Below are 14440 nucleotides of genomic sequence, written 5' to 3'. Positions count from 1 at the left end.
CCTGGGCTGGACCATCCCCTTCACAACAAAGGCTCTGAGCCCCCTCCTCTGTCAGGACGCCCTCTTTGGCTTAATTTTAATCTTTCCCTCAGCATCATGACGAAAGTGCTCACCTCTTGGTTTCTCACGCTCTAAAATGACAGTGTCAGTAACACTGGCCCTACCTATTCATGGGATGCCACCTCGAACGGCAGGGCCCCTGGTGTTGCTTCCCCCACTTAGGCACAGGCCCCACCCACTGGCTATGTGACCTCCAGAGAGTGACATGACACCTTTGTGTCCACACTTACTCATGTCTAAAATGGGGACGCTGGCACCCAGCGGCCGGTGTGAGAGACAGGGATGATTTATGGAATCCGCCCTGAAGTGTCGCTTCAGATACGGCTTTTTATGATGACTGGATTCTAGAATGATTTTTGAGACTCGAGGTCAAAATATTGTGCATGGGAGCGGGGATGGAGGGTTGCCCGTTCCCCTCTTTCCCTTACCCAGCGGCTGGGGCTCTATTTCCCAGGCCTTGCCCACTCCAGGGCTGCTCGCGGTCCCCGTGGCCACATGCCTCTCCTCTTCCGCAGGCCGCGCCAAGACCTTCCGCCTGAAGCTGCCTGCGCTGCTGGCGCTGACGGCCCGGGAGTCGTCGGTGCGGTCGGGCGGCGCAGGCGGCGGGGGCGCCCCCGGGGCTGTGGTGGTGGACGTAGACCTGACGCCCGCGGCACCCAGCAGCGAGTCCCTGGCCCTGGACGAAGTGACGGCCATGGACAACCACGTGGCAGGGCTTGGGCCCGCGGAGGAGCGGCGCGCGCTGGTGGGTCCCGGCTCTCCGCCCCACAGCGCGCCCGGCCCTCTCCCATCGCCCCGCGCGCACAGCCTCAACCCCGACGCCTCAGGCTCCAGCTGCAGCCTGGCCCGGACGCGCTCCCGAGAGAGCTGCGCCAGCGTGCGCCGCGCCTCGTCGGCCGACGACATCGAGGCCATGCGCGCCGGGGCGCTGCCCCCGCCACCGCGCCACGCCAGCACCGGTGAGGGCGCCACGGGACCCGTTCCGCCCCAGTCCACGCTTTCTCGGCTGCCAGGCTTGCTGCATTCTCGGCCCTCAGCTTCCGACCTTTCCACTACGTCCTGGGTGCCTGGGAGATGGAAATCCCATTAAGCACTTATTTAATTCCATTAAGTGGCCTGTTGCGCTATTAAATGTCCATTCATCCCATTACATTCTTCCACTCCCAGAGCCCTGGTGGGCCCCTTGGAGCTGGCTGTCCCGGGACGGCCTGGAGCAGGGATGCCCTGGGCAGGAGACGCGCCCGGCCTCCGAACACCACCTGGCCCCCTGCCTGCCAGTGTCCTGGGGCAGACCGTTTCCTCTTCCTCTTCCTGGTCACAGGGCTGTCTCCTGGCTGCTTCTTTAGAGTGCTGCGGGGAGTCTGACCTCCGTTGTTTCTTGTGACTCCCCTGGACTCCCAGGGACTCCTGACTGTGCAGGACCTGGTCTCCACTCTTGGTCTGTGGGTGGCTTGCCTGGCCTGGGGCCTTCGGCCTGCTGGCCTGACCATGTTGCCTCTCCACCTAGGGGCCATGCACCCCCTGCGCAGTGGCTTGCTCAACTCCACCTCAGACTCCGACCTCGTGCGCTACCGCACCATCAGCAAGATTCCCCAAATCACCCTCAACTTTGTGGACCTCAAGGGTGACCCCTTCTTGGCTTCTCCCACGAGTGACCGTGAGATCATAGCACCCAAGATAAAGGAGCGAACCCACAATGTCACCGAGAAGGTCACCCAGGTAGGTGCCCAGCGACTGGGCTCTCCTCTCACCTTGGAGGAGCTTGGAGAAGGGGTGGGAGTGGGCTGTGGTCCAGAGCCGGGTGGAGGGAGCTAGCCAGTGAAGGCCTCTTGGAGGGAGGCAGACCTGAGGGCTGGGGTTGGCGATCTATTCCAGAGCTGGGGTTGTGGGAGAGGGGACAGTCCAAGAAGTTCTGGAGAGGGGACTGGAGGGGCCTGGGGAAGGGCTGGGGACAGCAGATGGGGAGGATTGGTGGATGGGGTCCGTGCCTTCAGGGCACAGGGTGAGGACGGGGCAGTTGAGGCTGGGGGCGTGAGAGGGCCAGTAGCAAAGGGGGAAGGCGGCCTGAGGGACATGAAACGTCTGGCTGCAGGGTGTGTGAAGGGAGTACTAGGGGCCATGCCAACTGGGAGGCTTCAAATGAGAAGGGATCACAGAGGTCAAGGATAGGAGGGTCTTGACTCTTCTATGCCAAGGTGATGCACCAGGCAGAGGGTGGGCCCTAGTCCTGTGGGGATGGCCAGGATGGCCTCGAAGGGCCCAACTCTGTCCCCAAAGCATAGGAGAAGCCAGTTTTCTTCTCATGGGGAGGGGATTGGATGGTGGTGGTACAAAGATACAGAAGGGTCAGGTCCCTGAATCCTGGACCAGAGAAGACCCCTCAGCCTTGGGGGCAGTAGCCAGCCTGGTGTTCTGTCCCCTCCTGGGTTTGGGGTCCTCCTGGCAGCAAGAGGACTTGGCGACCTCTCCATGGCCTCATCCACCCCACACCTTAGCCTTTAGGGGCCAGGGGTGGGTGGGTTAGGAGTGTGGATACCTGCCTGGGATCATGTGGGGGACTCCTGTCCCAAGCTGTCCCCTTCTGCCGCTTCCACAGCAGCTGCCTGGGTTGACCCATGTGAGGGAGCTGCCCTGCTACCTTGGCAGCCTCCTGGCCCTGCTCCCATCGCCTGGCTCTCTGGGTCCCCGCCAGGTCTCCAGCCCATTGGCCTTGACTCCAGAACATTCCCCCTTGCCCCAGGCCCTTATCTGGCCGCCTACCCCTCTCTCCCTCCTCCCTTGCCTCTCTCTTGGTTCCCACCTGAGCCCCTCGCATCTGCCCTGCTCCTGTGCCTGCTGCATGTGCCCGTGAGTTGCGGTGGGTCTGTGCATGTGCGCCTGTATGTGTCGGCAGGCGTGTGTGTTCCTGCCAGTCACCAGCAGTCTCTCCATCTCTGGGTGTCTCTGTCTGACTCTGGCTGGCTCAGCACTGGACCGGCTGGGCGGGGGTGTCAGGGAGACCATTAATCTGCGGTGACAGGCCCGGCTGCTGGCGGAGGGGGAGGGGCTCAGGCTGCGGGAGCGCCGCTGCAGGAGCCCGGGCGGGCTGCGGGGGAGGGGGCCGCTGGCCGGGCACCGGCGGGGCGGGGGAGCCCAGTGTGGCGGGGTGGGGGTGGGGAGGAGGAGGGGCCGGCTGGAGGAGCCGAGGTTCCGAGTGCGGCCGCTGCTGGGCTGGCGGGCAGGCAGAGCGCGGCACCCTGGCAGCAGGGCCCACACCACGGGGCCATGGGCAGTTCGAGCCAGGCAGGCTGCTGTCCATGCTTACTGCCAGGGTGACCCCAGCCCCGGGGCCCAGCCCCAACCACCCTGGCTTCATGCCAGAGGCTGCCCTGGCTGCCAGTCGGCCAGCCTCGGGGGTGCAGCCTGGGCTGGGACTGCTGCTGGGGTGCAGGTGAGGCACTGGCCGGGCCCTCAGGCCCCAGGGCAGGCAGGCTGCAGGGTGCCAAGTCGTCCATGGCGGCCCCAGCTGGGAAGGCGAGCAGGACAGGGGCTCTGCGGCCCAGGGCCCAGAAAGGCCGGGTGAGGCGGGCAGTGCGCATCTCCAGCCTCGTAGCCCAGGAGGTAGGTGACACCCGGTCCTTCCTCTTCTTTCTGGGGCTGGGGCACTGAGGCAGGTGGCTGGCCCGAGGGCTCTGGCTCCAGGCTGGGGAGAGGGCTGCTGGGAAGCAGGAGGCTTTGGGAGCCATGGGGCCTGGCCCTGCTCACCCGCGCTTGGCTCCTGCTCTCATTCCCTCCCAGGCTGGGCTTACATAGTTTCCCTTGCCGGGACTTCCCCTCCCCTGTGGCTGCCATGGCCCACAGTCCTAGAGCTCAAAATGCAAAGTGGGGAGATGACAGGAATGAGACGGATGCCCAGAGAGATGGTGGGGAGGCAGAGTGGGGAAAAGGAGCCCACGGGCAGAACCGTGAGAAGCCGGCAGGCAGCAGCTGGGCCTGGCATGGGGGCACTGGGGCTCCCTTGCTCTATGTGCTGGGGTTGGACCCGGTGGGCAAGGGAGGCTTGTGCTGTTTTGGGGGGTCGAGGAGGCTGGAATATGCGGAAGCCACTGTGTGGGTGGTGAGGGTGTGCTGGGCTGAGGCACCTGGCTCATCTCTTCATGGACGCCGAGGTGTGGTGGCTGGGCCATGCCCTACTCTGTTACCTCCTGGGAGCCATCCAGCAGCTCTCTTGTCAGAACCTGGGGTGGGCTTGGGCCAACAGTGGAGGAGGAATGGGAGGTGGCTCAGGGCTGAGTCTGGGAATCCCATCCCTGCCCCCACCGCCCCACACCTGAGCATTCTGCCTTGGCTCATATGCTCTTTCCAGCTGGGGCACAGGTACAGGTAGGTCTTCCCACCACAGCTGAGGAGCCAGGGTTTGGCTTAAGCAAGCCAGCTTCAGTATTCTATAGGACAACAGGCTGGGGGGACAGACCTGGCCCAAGGCCATAGGTGAGCTGGTGGCTGAAGAGCAGGGACTGGCCCCTGTCAGGACGAGGTGTGCCCCGTGCACGTGTGAGCTTGTGCCCTGGGGCAATGTTGCTCATGCTGTGTGCAGACTCAGGGGTAGGGTAGGGTCACTGCTGTTAGGGGTGGTCCTGATACCTCCGACCAGAGGCTTGACCTCTCAGGCACAGAGAAGAGTCCTATCCAGGGACAGCTACCTTCTTCTGCCCCCTTGTCAGCAGGGGCCTGGCCAGTTGTTTTTTTTTTCCAGTCCCCACTTGATCACTGAAGGGCCGCCCACCCGTGGGCAACTGCTGTCTGCCTTAAGGAGCTGGGTACTCAGCAGGTAGAGCAGAAATGGAGCCTGGGAGCCTGTCCATGTGTTCCCTCCCTGCCTAGCCCATCTGGTACCTCTGGAGGCCCTGTGTCCACCCCAGGGTGGTCAGATCTTTAACTACGACCCGTCTTAACTTCTAGTTATTTTCTCTAAGGAGATGTTCTCCAAGCAGCACCATGTGTGAAGGTGTCTTGGGCAAGCCCAGCTTGAGTATGAAGGAGTCTTTGGGACTCATCCACTATGGCCTCCCTAACCCAAAAGCCTGAGGCTTTGGGGGTCTGGGAGTTGGTGCTTCTGGGAGCAGGGCCAGCACCTCTGGAATTCATGGGGGCTGGGCAAGGCCTTGGGTTCAGCTGGCTGCCCAGGGATGGCAGGGAGAGCTTGGGGAGGGGGCTTTTGGGTTGAGCTGCATGTCTGAGAGAGGATTCTAGGGAGAGCCAGAAGCTTCTGGGATTGTGGAGTAGCTGGCCAGAGCTCTTCTTAGTTTGCCTTGGGAGCAAGAGGGATGTGCGTGCTGTCACCGGGTCTGAATGGCCAGCCTGCCTCTGTCTGATGAGTGTGAGTGTGGAGGAGGCAGAGTGTGAGTGTGAGCTGGTACAGGGGCTGTGTGTGTCACTGCTGAGCAGTCCCTGTGTGCACGTCCCTCTGTATAAGTTGGGTGCCATCTCCTCCTAGCTGGGCTAGGTCTTCTTTGTCCCTTTGTAAGAGGGTGGGAGGATGAGGACTGTGGGCTGTCCCTGACCTGTGTGGAGAGGGGTCTGAGGGAGCGAGGTATACGAGTGAAGGGTGCGAGTGTCTTGGTCTTTCCTCATCCTGGAAGGCTAAGGGACCCAAGACTGGTTGCCTGGTGTCCTCGGGCCTGTGGCATGAAGACGGGCTGGTAGGAACTGCAGTGACTACCAGTCAGTGGATTGGGACTGTGGCTCCTGGGGCCACTGCCCAGGCTGGGAGCTGTTGTCCTTGGAACCCTTTCTGGTGTGAGACTATGGCGTGTGTGGCTGGGGGTGTGGGCCAGTGTCTCAGGACAGTCACAGCGGCAGGTCTGCATCTGCATTGTCGGTGGGGAGCAGCACTGGGTGTTCCTGCTGAGTGTCCTGAATCAACGTCTGCCGGGAACTGTTGGAACTGTTTGGAGCTAGTCCTGTGCTGTGTGTCATTTTGGGAACCATGATGCCCAAACCTGGGGGTGGCTATTTGCTGTGGTCACTTGGCTGAGGGGTGGGCATTCTGATGGAAACTTTTTTGGCCTTCTGCTCACTCTGCTTGGCCCTGGCAGAGATGTCATTGCTCCTGCCCCCGAGGTCCCGTGGCCTGCCTCACCCATGCTTCCGCCTTCCCCGCGTGCAGGTCCTGTCCCTGGGCGCCGACGTGCTGCCTGAGTACAAGCTGCAGGCACCGCGCATCCACCGCTGGACCATCCTGCACTACAGCCCCTTCAAGGCGGTGTGGGACTGGCTCATCCTGCTGCTGGTCATCTACACGGCCGTCTTCACACCCTACTCGGCTGCCTTCCTGCTGAAGGAGACGGAGGAAGGCCCACCTGCTACCGAGTGTGGCTATGCCTGCCAGCCGCTGGCCGTGGTGGACCTCATTGTGGACATCATGTTCATCGTGGACATTCTCATCAACTTCCGCACCACCTACGTCAATGCCAATGAGGAGGTAGTCAGCCACCCCGGCCGCATTGCCGTCCACTACTTCAAGGGCTGGTTCCTCATCGACATGGTGGCCGCCATCCCCTTCGACCTGCTCATCTTCGGCTCTGGCTCTGAGGAGGTGGGGTTAGCAAGGAGGCAGGTGGTGTGGGGAGAGGAGAGGCCAGGAAGGTGGTGGGAGGTAGTGGGGTGGACGGGGTGGCGAGGAGGACAGAGAAAGAGAGAGAGAGAGAGAAAGACAGTGGGAGAGAGACATGGTGGCAAGGCAGCTGCAGAGGCATGGTGGGTACCCCAGCAAATCTATGCTCCTCCTCTCCATACAAGCTCCTCGAAGGTTGCAGAGGGCCACACAAGACACCTTTTTTCTAATTCATCCACCCCAAGGGGCCATTATTTTGTAGCTACACCAAAGTGCCCTAGAAGCTGGTGGGAGTGGGCAGGCACCCTAGAGTGATCACTGCACCTTTCAGTGCCCCTGTTTCCTCATCCGCACTATGGGGTCTGCCTCGGTCCCAAAGCTAGCACTAAGATTAATGAGACAGGTGTGCTGGGTCCAGCGTGGGCTTCAACTCTTAGGAGGAGGGCCTAGGATGTCTTTGGGGATCTGACCTCTGATGCCTGCTCTGAGGGCCACAGCACCTCCCCTCCTCCCTTGCCCCGTCAACGGAATGTGCCCCTTCCCTGTCCCCCAGCTGATCGGACTGCTGAAGACTGCGCGGTTGCTGCGGCTGGTGCGCGTGGCGCGGAAGCTGGACCGCTACTCAGAGTACGGCGCGGCTGTGCTGTTCTTGCTCATGTGCACCTTCGCGCTCATTGCGCACTGGCTGGCCTGCATCTGGTACGCTATCGGCAACATGGAGCAGCCGCACATGGACTCCCGCATTGGCTGGCTGCACAACCTGGGCGACCAGATAGGCAAGCCCTACAACAGCAGCGGCCTGGGCGGCCCCTCCATCAAGGACAAGTATGTGACCGCGCTCTACTTCACCTTCAGCAGCCTCACCAGCGTGGGCTTTGGCAACGTCTCTCCCAACACCAACTCAGAGAAGATCTTCTCCATCTGCGTCATGCTGATTGGCTGTGAGTGTGCCTAGGGGCGGGTGGCGGGGAGAGCCCAAGGTGGAGGAACCCAAGATGGAGGAAACTGAGGCTGCTAGCCGGGCCAGAGTGAGGACCCTGGGACTTAGAGACTCCAGGGGCCACCATCGTGACATGGTTTGGGGGCTGGGTCACCAGGGCGGGGACTACTGAAGGGTGGGGTGACTACTGAACGCAGATGTACAAGGGCATCTCGTGGGCACGTCGATGCTGAGACTGAGACACTGACCTGGTGCAGGGCCTGAGCAGGGTCCCTGTGGGTGGGTGGAGTTCCCGCAGAGGCTGACAGCCCCACGTGCCCACGCCCCCAGCCCTCATGTACGCTAGCATCTTCGGCAACGTGTCGGCCATCATCCAGCGGCTGTACTCGGGCACAGCCCGCTACCACACACAGATGCTGCGGGTGCGGGAGTTCATCCGCTTCCACCAGATCCCCAACCCCCTGCGCCAGCGCCTCGAGGAGTACTTCCAGCACGCCTGGTCCTACACCAACGGCATCGACATGAACGCGGTGAGGCCACCAGAGCGTGGCCAGTGGGTGGCAGGCTGGGAAGAGTAGGGTGGCAGAGGGGAGCCTCTTGGCACATCAAGCAAGTCTCAGGCGGTCACAGTCAGTAGTAAGAAGGATCCTGGAGGCATGCTGCCCCTTTTTGTCCGTGAGGAAACGGAAGCCCTTGGAACCCCTTTTCTGGAGAGCTCCCCTTTTGGGGTAGGAGCTATGTATCACAGGCGATGGGGTTAAATCCTTACGACAGCCCAGGGTGGGAATGGTCTCTATGCCTTACAAATAAGAACATGGAAGAGTCTAGAGCCCAAGGGTGCTCAGCCAGGGGTGGTGAAGCTGGAGTGGGGTCTCAGGTCCTTCCCAAGACACTGGGCCGCCTGATGCTTCTGAGATCTCCCAGGCCTGGAGAATGAGATTTCCCTGACATAGAGGGGTGGGATGGTGGAGTGGAGTGTGGGTTGGGGGGTCCCAAGGGAGGGTGTGCTGAGCTGCCCCCACCCCGCCCACAGGTGCTGAAGGGCTTCCCTGAGTGCCTGCAGGCGGACATCTGCCTGCACCTGAACCGCTCACTGCTGCAGCACTGCAAACCCTTCCGAGGGGCCACCAAGGGCTGCCTTCGGGCCCTGGCCATGAAGTTCAAGACCACACATGCACCGCCAGGGGACACACTGGTGCATGCTGGCGACCTGCTCACCGCCCTGTACTTCATCTCCCGGGGCTCCATCGAGATCCTGCGGGGCGACGTCGTCGTGGCCATCCTGGGTATGGGGTGGGGGGCGGGCACTGGACTGGAAATGCCCTCTGCAGCCTCGAGAGGCGTGAGCCCTCTGAATATGCAGTCACTGGGGCTGTGGACCTGGAGCTGCCTGCAGGGTCACTGGGCTCCTTTAATTCATCTGAACTCAGGCCCTCCAAGTGGGACCATGAAGAGCAGCCCCACGTGGGGTGGGGCTGCTGAACTCTGGGGTTCCCACATTATTTCCTTCAGGATCCACCACAAACAGACACTTTTTGCTTCCTTAAAGTAGGATCAAATCTAGATCCTCCAGCCTGGGCAGTAGAGGAAGAAATGCTAGCCTGGAAGCTGGGCATTTGGTTTCACTAAGGGCCATGTGGTTCCCTGCAGCCTCATGCCCGGCCCCATGACATATCCAAAGCAAAGGGAGTCCTGCCCCCTCTCCCCACTTCCTTTCTAGCCCGCCTGTGCACAGTGGGTGGGTTGTTGGTGTGTCTGGACACTGAGGACTTCCTCCCCTCTGCCTGTCCTTCCCTTGGCCCTGCGTGCCTCAGGGCAGATAGAGCAAACTCTTTCGACCATGGTTTATGGTAGCACATTTTAGATTTTCTTTCTCAGCTCTGTACAAACACAAATACACACTCCCACACAACTAAAATCAAAGTTTCACGACATAACACTGGGCCTTATTACATGTGGTACATTCTAGCATTTCTGTTCTGTGCTGTGCTAAGCTATACTACTGTATGTTCTTTCAGTAAAAAAAAAAAAAAAAAAAAAAAAAAATGCTGGTTTTGATTTCCCGCTGTGTTCTGATCTTTGGTTTGAAGAACATTGCTTACAAGAGTGCAGTGGTTGGCTAAGAGGGTGTTTGGGACATGGGGTTTGTGGTAGTCCTGCTGGCTGGGTCTCATTTGCTGGGAGACCCTGGGCTCCTGGCCCCTTCTGCCGGCCCCTCTGGCACTGTCCTGCCTGCTGGGAGCTGAGGGAGGCTGCACTGGCAAATTGCTTCCCTGGTTGTGTGGGTTGGGGGCCAGCTGGCAGGTGACCCAGTTGAGGGGACATGCTTTGCCCAGGGTGGGGATGCCGGGAGAAGGTGCCTGCTGCCTGGATGCCGCCCCCCAGGGCTGAGCTCCCTGTCCTCTCTATGGCTTCCAGGGAAGAATGACATCTTTGGGGAGCCTCTGAACCTGTATGCGAGGCCTGGCAAGTCGAACGGGGACGTGCGGGCCCTCACCTACTGTGACCTACACAAGATCCATCGGGACGACCTGCTGGAGGTGCTGGACATGTACCCTGAGTTCTCTGACCACTTCTGGTCCAGCCTGGAGATCACTTTCAACCTGCGAGATGTGAGTTGGCTGCCCTGAGCTGGACCCCATCCTCCTGCTTCCAGCTGTGTGGCTGCCCCTTTGCTGTGTGACATTGAATGTGATGCTTCTCTGTCTCAGTTTCCCCGTTTGTCAAATGGTATCATGGAGCAGGCTATTAAAGTCCCAAACTCAGTCCTTGCCTGGGGCAGAGGTCACACTGGGGGCAGGGAAGGGTTTCCCCAGAGCTGGAGCACCCAGCCCTACTTTTTCTGTGTTAAGGAGGGAGCTTGGGGCCTGACCCTGATGGGGCAGGAGAGCACCGAAAGGGCCCTGATACTGATTTTGGTTCCAGACCAACATGATCCCGGGCTCCCCCGGCAGCGCGGAGTTAGAGGGTGGCTTCAGTCGGCAACGCAAGCGCAAGCTGTCCTTCCGCAGGCGCACGGACAAGGGTGAGGCGGGGGAGGGGAGGAAAGGGGAGGGTGGGGCCAAGGTGAGGCTGGGAGCTGGAAGGCGGGGCGGGCCGTGTCTGCTTTACCCAGGCCTCAGACCTTCCCATCCCTTACTGCAGTGTGCCCACTCCACACCCCAGCTGTCCAGATGCTGCCCATCTTTCAGGGCTCCTGCAGCTGTCACCTCCTCCAGGAAGCCCTCTTCCACCCTCCAGGGCAAGCCTAGGGTTTTTGGACCTCACAGGGCTGTGGTCTCTGAGCGCTGCCCTGAATCGATGAGGAGGAAAGAACATAGGACAAAGGAGGGCCAGAGAGTCAACAATGGGGCTGAGGCCCCGCAGTCCCAGAGATCCCTCAATTCCCAAAGCACCATTGCCAGTGCTCGGGCAGTCAGGGGGTCCTGGGAGTTCTTGGTCGGCTTGACAGTGGGTGCAAGATAGCAGAAGAAGCAACTGGGGAGAAACCAGGGCGTCCTGCCCAGTCCTCTCCCAGGCTCCTGTTCCCTCCTCCACCCTTGCCCCCTCCTCTCCACTCCCCTCCCCTCTCTGAGGCCCATTCTCTGTTTCCCACAGACACGGAGCAGCCAGGGGAGGTGTCGGCCTTGGGGCCGGGCCGGGCGGGGGCAGGGCCGAGTAGCCGGGGCCGGCCGGGGGGGCCGTGGGGGGAGAGCCCGTCCAGTGGCCCCTCCAGCCCTGAGAGCAGTGAGGATGAGGGCCCAGGCCGCAGCTCCAGCCCCCTCCGCCTGGTGCCCTTCTCCAGCCCCAGGCCCCCCGGAGAGCCGCCGGGTGGGGAGCCCCTGATGGACGACTGCGAGAAGAGCAGCGACACTTGCAACCCCCTGTCAGGTACTCCAGGCACTGGCAAGGGAGGACTTGGGTGGTGGGCGAGGGAGGACCGGGTGGGGCAGCGGCGGGGCGTCTACCCCGCTCACCCGGCTCTGCTTTCCGGCTGCAGGCGCTTTCTCGGGAGTGTCCAACATTTTCAGCTTCTGGGGGGACAGTCGGGGCCGCCAGTACCAGGAGCTCCCTCGATGCCCCGCCCCCACCCCCAGCCTCCTCAACATCCCCCTCTCCAGCCCGGGTCGGCGGCCCCGGGGTGACGTGGAGAGCAGGCTGGATGCCCTCCAGCGCCAGCTCAACAGGTGAGGGAGTGCAGGTGGGGTGTGGGGACATGCTCTGGAGTCTGGTCCGGGTCCTGGCGGTGTTGTCTGGTAGAGGGAGAGGGCCTGTGTGTGTGTGCAGCAGCTGGATCCCCTTCTTCCATTCCCAGCCGAGCTGGGGGCTGCCACACCTCTAGCGCAGAGGGCCTGGGTTGACCAGCTGCCCCTCCCCTCTCCCCTTCCCCACTCCCGGCAGAGGCTGTCACTGGTGTCCCCACTTCCCTGAGCATCCCCTGCTTCCTGCCCCAGGCTGGAGACCCGGCTTAGTGCAGACATGGCCACTGTCCTGCAGCTGCTACAGAGGCAGATGACGCTGGTCCCGCCCGCCTACAGTGCTGTGACCACCCCGGGGCCTGGCCCCACTTCCACATCCCCACTGCTGCCCGTCAGCCCCCTCCCCACCCTCACCTTGGACTCGCTTTCTCAGGTAAGCTGCAGCCCTGCTTCGTTGATGTGCCCCTACCCACTTGTTCCCCGATTCCAGCCCAAACCTACCCACTTGTTCCTGATTCCAGCCCAAACCTACCCACTTGTTCCTGATTCCAGCCCAAACCTGCTTTGCTGCCTTTCTACTGGGCTCTGTGGCCCAGCCTCCCTGAACCTTGGCCTGCCCTCCTCCCATCCCTGTTCTCCTGGAGGAAGGCTGCCTCGGGAGCTGCAGGCTCAGAGTAGGGCAGGAGAGTCCCCCGTCCAAAGCCCCTAGACAGCTGGGTGCAGGGAACCTGTAGGCTCAGTGGTCCGCAGCTTCATTCCCCTAGTGTCCACAGCCTCCACCGCTAGACCCCTGAGCATCACCTGAAGAGCCAGCTGCAACTGTAGCGCCTGTGTCACGGCCATGGGTGCTCTCCAAGGAGAACTGACTGAACCGGAGGCCTGGAGGTGGAGGCTGCATGCCAGAATGTCTAGGGACAGGGTCCCGGGTCGCTTCTGTGAGCGACACTCCCTAGTCTCACTGTCCTGCCCATCTTTGCCTTTGGCACTGGCTGTCACAGGGTCATCTTGAGGGTGCCTGGCATTTCCCAGGGTGCAGAGGACAAGCCTCCGGGGAGGACTTCCTGGGCCTGCTTTGCCCCTTCCGTTAGAGATGGGCCTAGGTTGCCCCTTGTCCCCTCCTGGGTGGACCTGCATGTTCCTGGCCTCTGCAGGATGGCGGTGTCTGTGCCACCCTCTGCGTCCATGGGGACTCCTCTGGCTGCCAGAGGCGGCCTGGGATCTGCTCCCTCCCCCCTTCCCTTGGCATCCGCTCCCCCCTCCCATATGCTGCCTGCTCCTGTTTGCAGACACCAGGGCCCACGTCAGCAAATGTGCCAGTCTCCCTTCGCAGCCGCCCCCGCAGAGCTCTCACCAGCAGACGCTCAGCACCCACAAACCCCTCCCGCCTGCCCCAGCCCTCTCCCTGGCCTTCAGATGCCTGGCCGCCAGCCTGCCTCTGTTTCTAGGTCTCCAAGTTCTTTCTGGATTGCAGGAAAGAATCTTGTCTCTTTTTCTGTCCCAGCTTCTGTCCCAACACAGAGACTGCTTATTCCAGGTTGGGCTGGGCTCAGCGGCCACCTATCCTCAGGAAGAGACAAGGGTCTAGGGTTTTCCCTGCTCCCAGCTCTGTTTGGCTCCTGCTCTCGGAGAGTGCCTTTCTCTACTTCCCACCTTGGTGCCTTCCCTTGGTGGCCCTTGTCCTGCTCTCACTACCTTGGCTCTTCTTCTTGTCCCCTCCAGCTTCTCTGCCCACCTGACTCTCCTCTCGGCCCTCCTATCCTCCTGTCCATCCTCTGTCCCCAGCTTCTCTTGCCCCTTTCCCTCCCATTCCTCCTTCTCCATGGCCTCTTTGCCTGCCCATGCTGTGTGTATTGCAGGTTTCCCAGTTCATGGCGTGTGAGGAGCTGCCCCCGGGGGCCCCAGAGCTCCCCCAAGATGGCCCCACGCGACGCCTCTCCCTGCCGGGCCAGCTGGGGGCCCTCACCTCCCAGCCCCTGCACAGACACGGCTCGGACCCGGGCAGTTAGTGGGGCTGCCCAGTGTGGACACATGGCTCACCCAGGGATCAAGGCACTGCTGGGCTGCTCCCCTTGGAGGCCCTGCTCAGGAGGCCCTGACCGTGGAAGGGGAGAGGAACTCGAAGCACAGCTCCTCCCCCAGCCCTTGGGACCATCTTCTCCTGCAGTCCCCTGGGCCCCAGTGAGGGACAGGGGCAGGGCCGGCAGTAGGTGGGGCCTGTGGTCCCCCCACTGCCCTGAGGGCATTAGCTGGTCTAACTGCCCGGAGGCACCCGGCCCTGGGCCTTAGGCACCTCAAGGACTTTTCTGCTATTTACTGCTCTTATTGTTAAGGATAATAATTAAGGATCATATGAATAATTAATGAAGATGCTGATGACTATGAATAATAAATAATTATCCTGAGGAGACTCCAGTGGTGCTGGGAGGGTGTAACTGTTACTTGCTGTATCCTGTGTTCATGTCTGGACATGTACAGGTGTGCCGGCACAGGAATCTGGGTCTGTCTGCATGCCCAGGCCCACAGGGCTGCCCCTACATCTAGGTCTGGGTGTGTGCAGTGGGGGTGCTCCCTGGGGGCTGACACAGGTCATCTCCAGGGAGACAGAATCTTGTCTCTGTAGGGCCCTGGATTCAAGATAACAACCCCCAGACCACATGCATTTAGAGG

At 61.4% G+C, this 14440-nt stretch overlaps 1 protein-coding gene across 10 annotated transcripts in view; it reads left to right on the top strand.

The window, feature by feature from the left end:
• Positions 1 to 14180, top strand: part of KCNH2 (potassium voltage-gated channel subfamily H member 2) — a 33382-nt gene extending 19202 nt beyond the window's left edge. For 4 of the 10 annotated variants that reach the window (XM_037990961.2, XM_037990966.2, XM_037990962.2 and 1 more), the window contains exons 4-14: positions 576 to 1019; positions 1568 to 1779; positions 6209 to 6637; positions 7209 to 7596; positions 7926 to 8125; positions 8629 to 8881; positions 10014 to 10207; positions 10521 to 10620; positions 11193 to 11465; positions 11575 to 11761; positions 12029 to 13623. In XM_037990961.2, the coding sequence (XP_037846889.2) occupies positions 576 to 1019; positions 1568 to 1779; positions 6209 to 6637; positions 7209 to 7596; positions 7926 to 8125; positions 8629 to 8881; positions 10014 to 10207; positions 10521 to 10620; positions 11193 to 11465; positions 11575 to 11761; positions 12029 to 12482 (3134 nt within the window). In that variant the 3' untranslated portion in view covers positions 12483 to 13623. The other 6 variants (XR_012090474.1, XM_007983457.3, XM_037990965.2 and 3 more) reach the window with 6 other exon arrangements.
• Positions 14181 to 14440: the final 260 nt, after the last annotated feature.

The sequence above is a fragment of the Chlorocebus sabaeus genome, chromosome 21 (assembly GCF_047675955.1).
Source record: "Chlorocebus sabaeus isolate Y175 chromosome 21, mChlSab1.0.hap1, whole genome shotgun sequence".
Lineage (NCBI taxonomy): Eukaryota > Metazoa > Chordata > Mammalia > Primates > Cercopithecidae > Chlorocebus > Chlorocebus sabaeus.
Note: the sequence above shows the minus strand (reverse complement) of the source record. Positions and strands in the feature narration are given on the sequence as shown.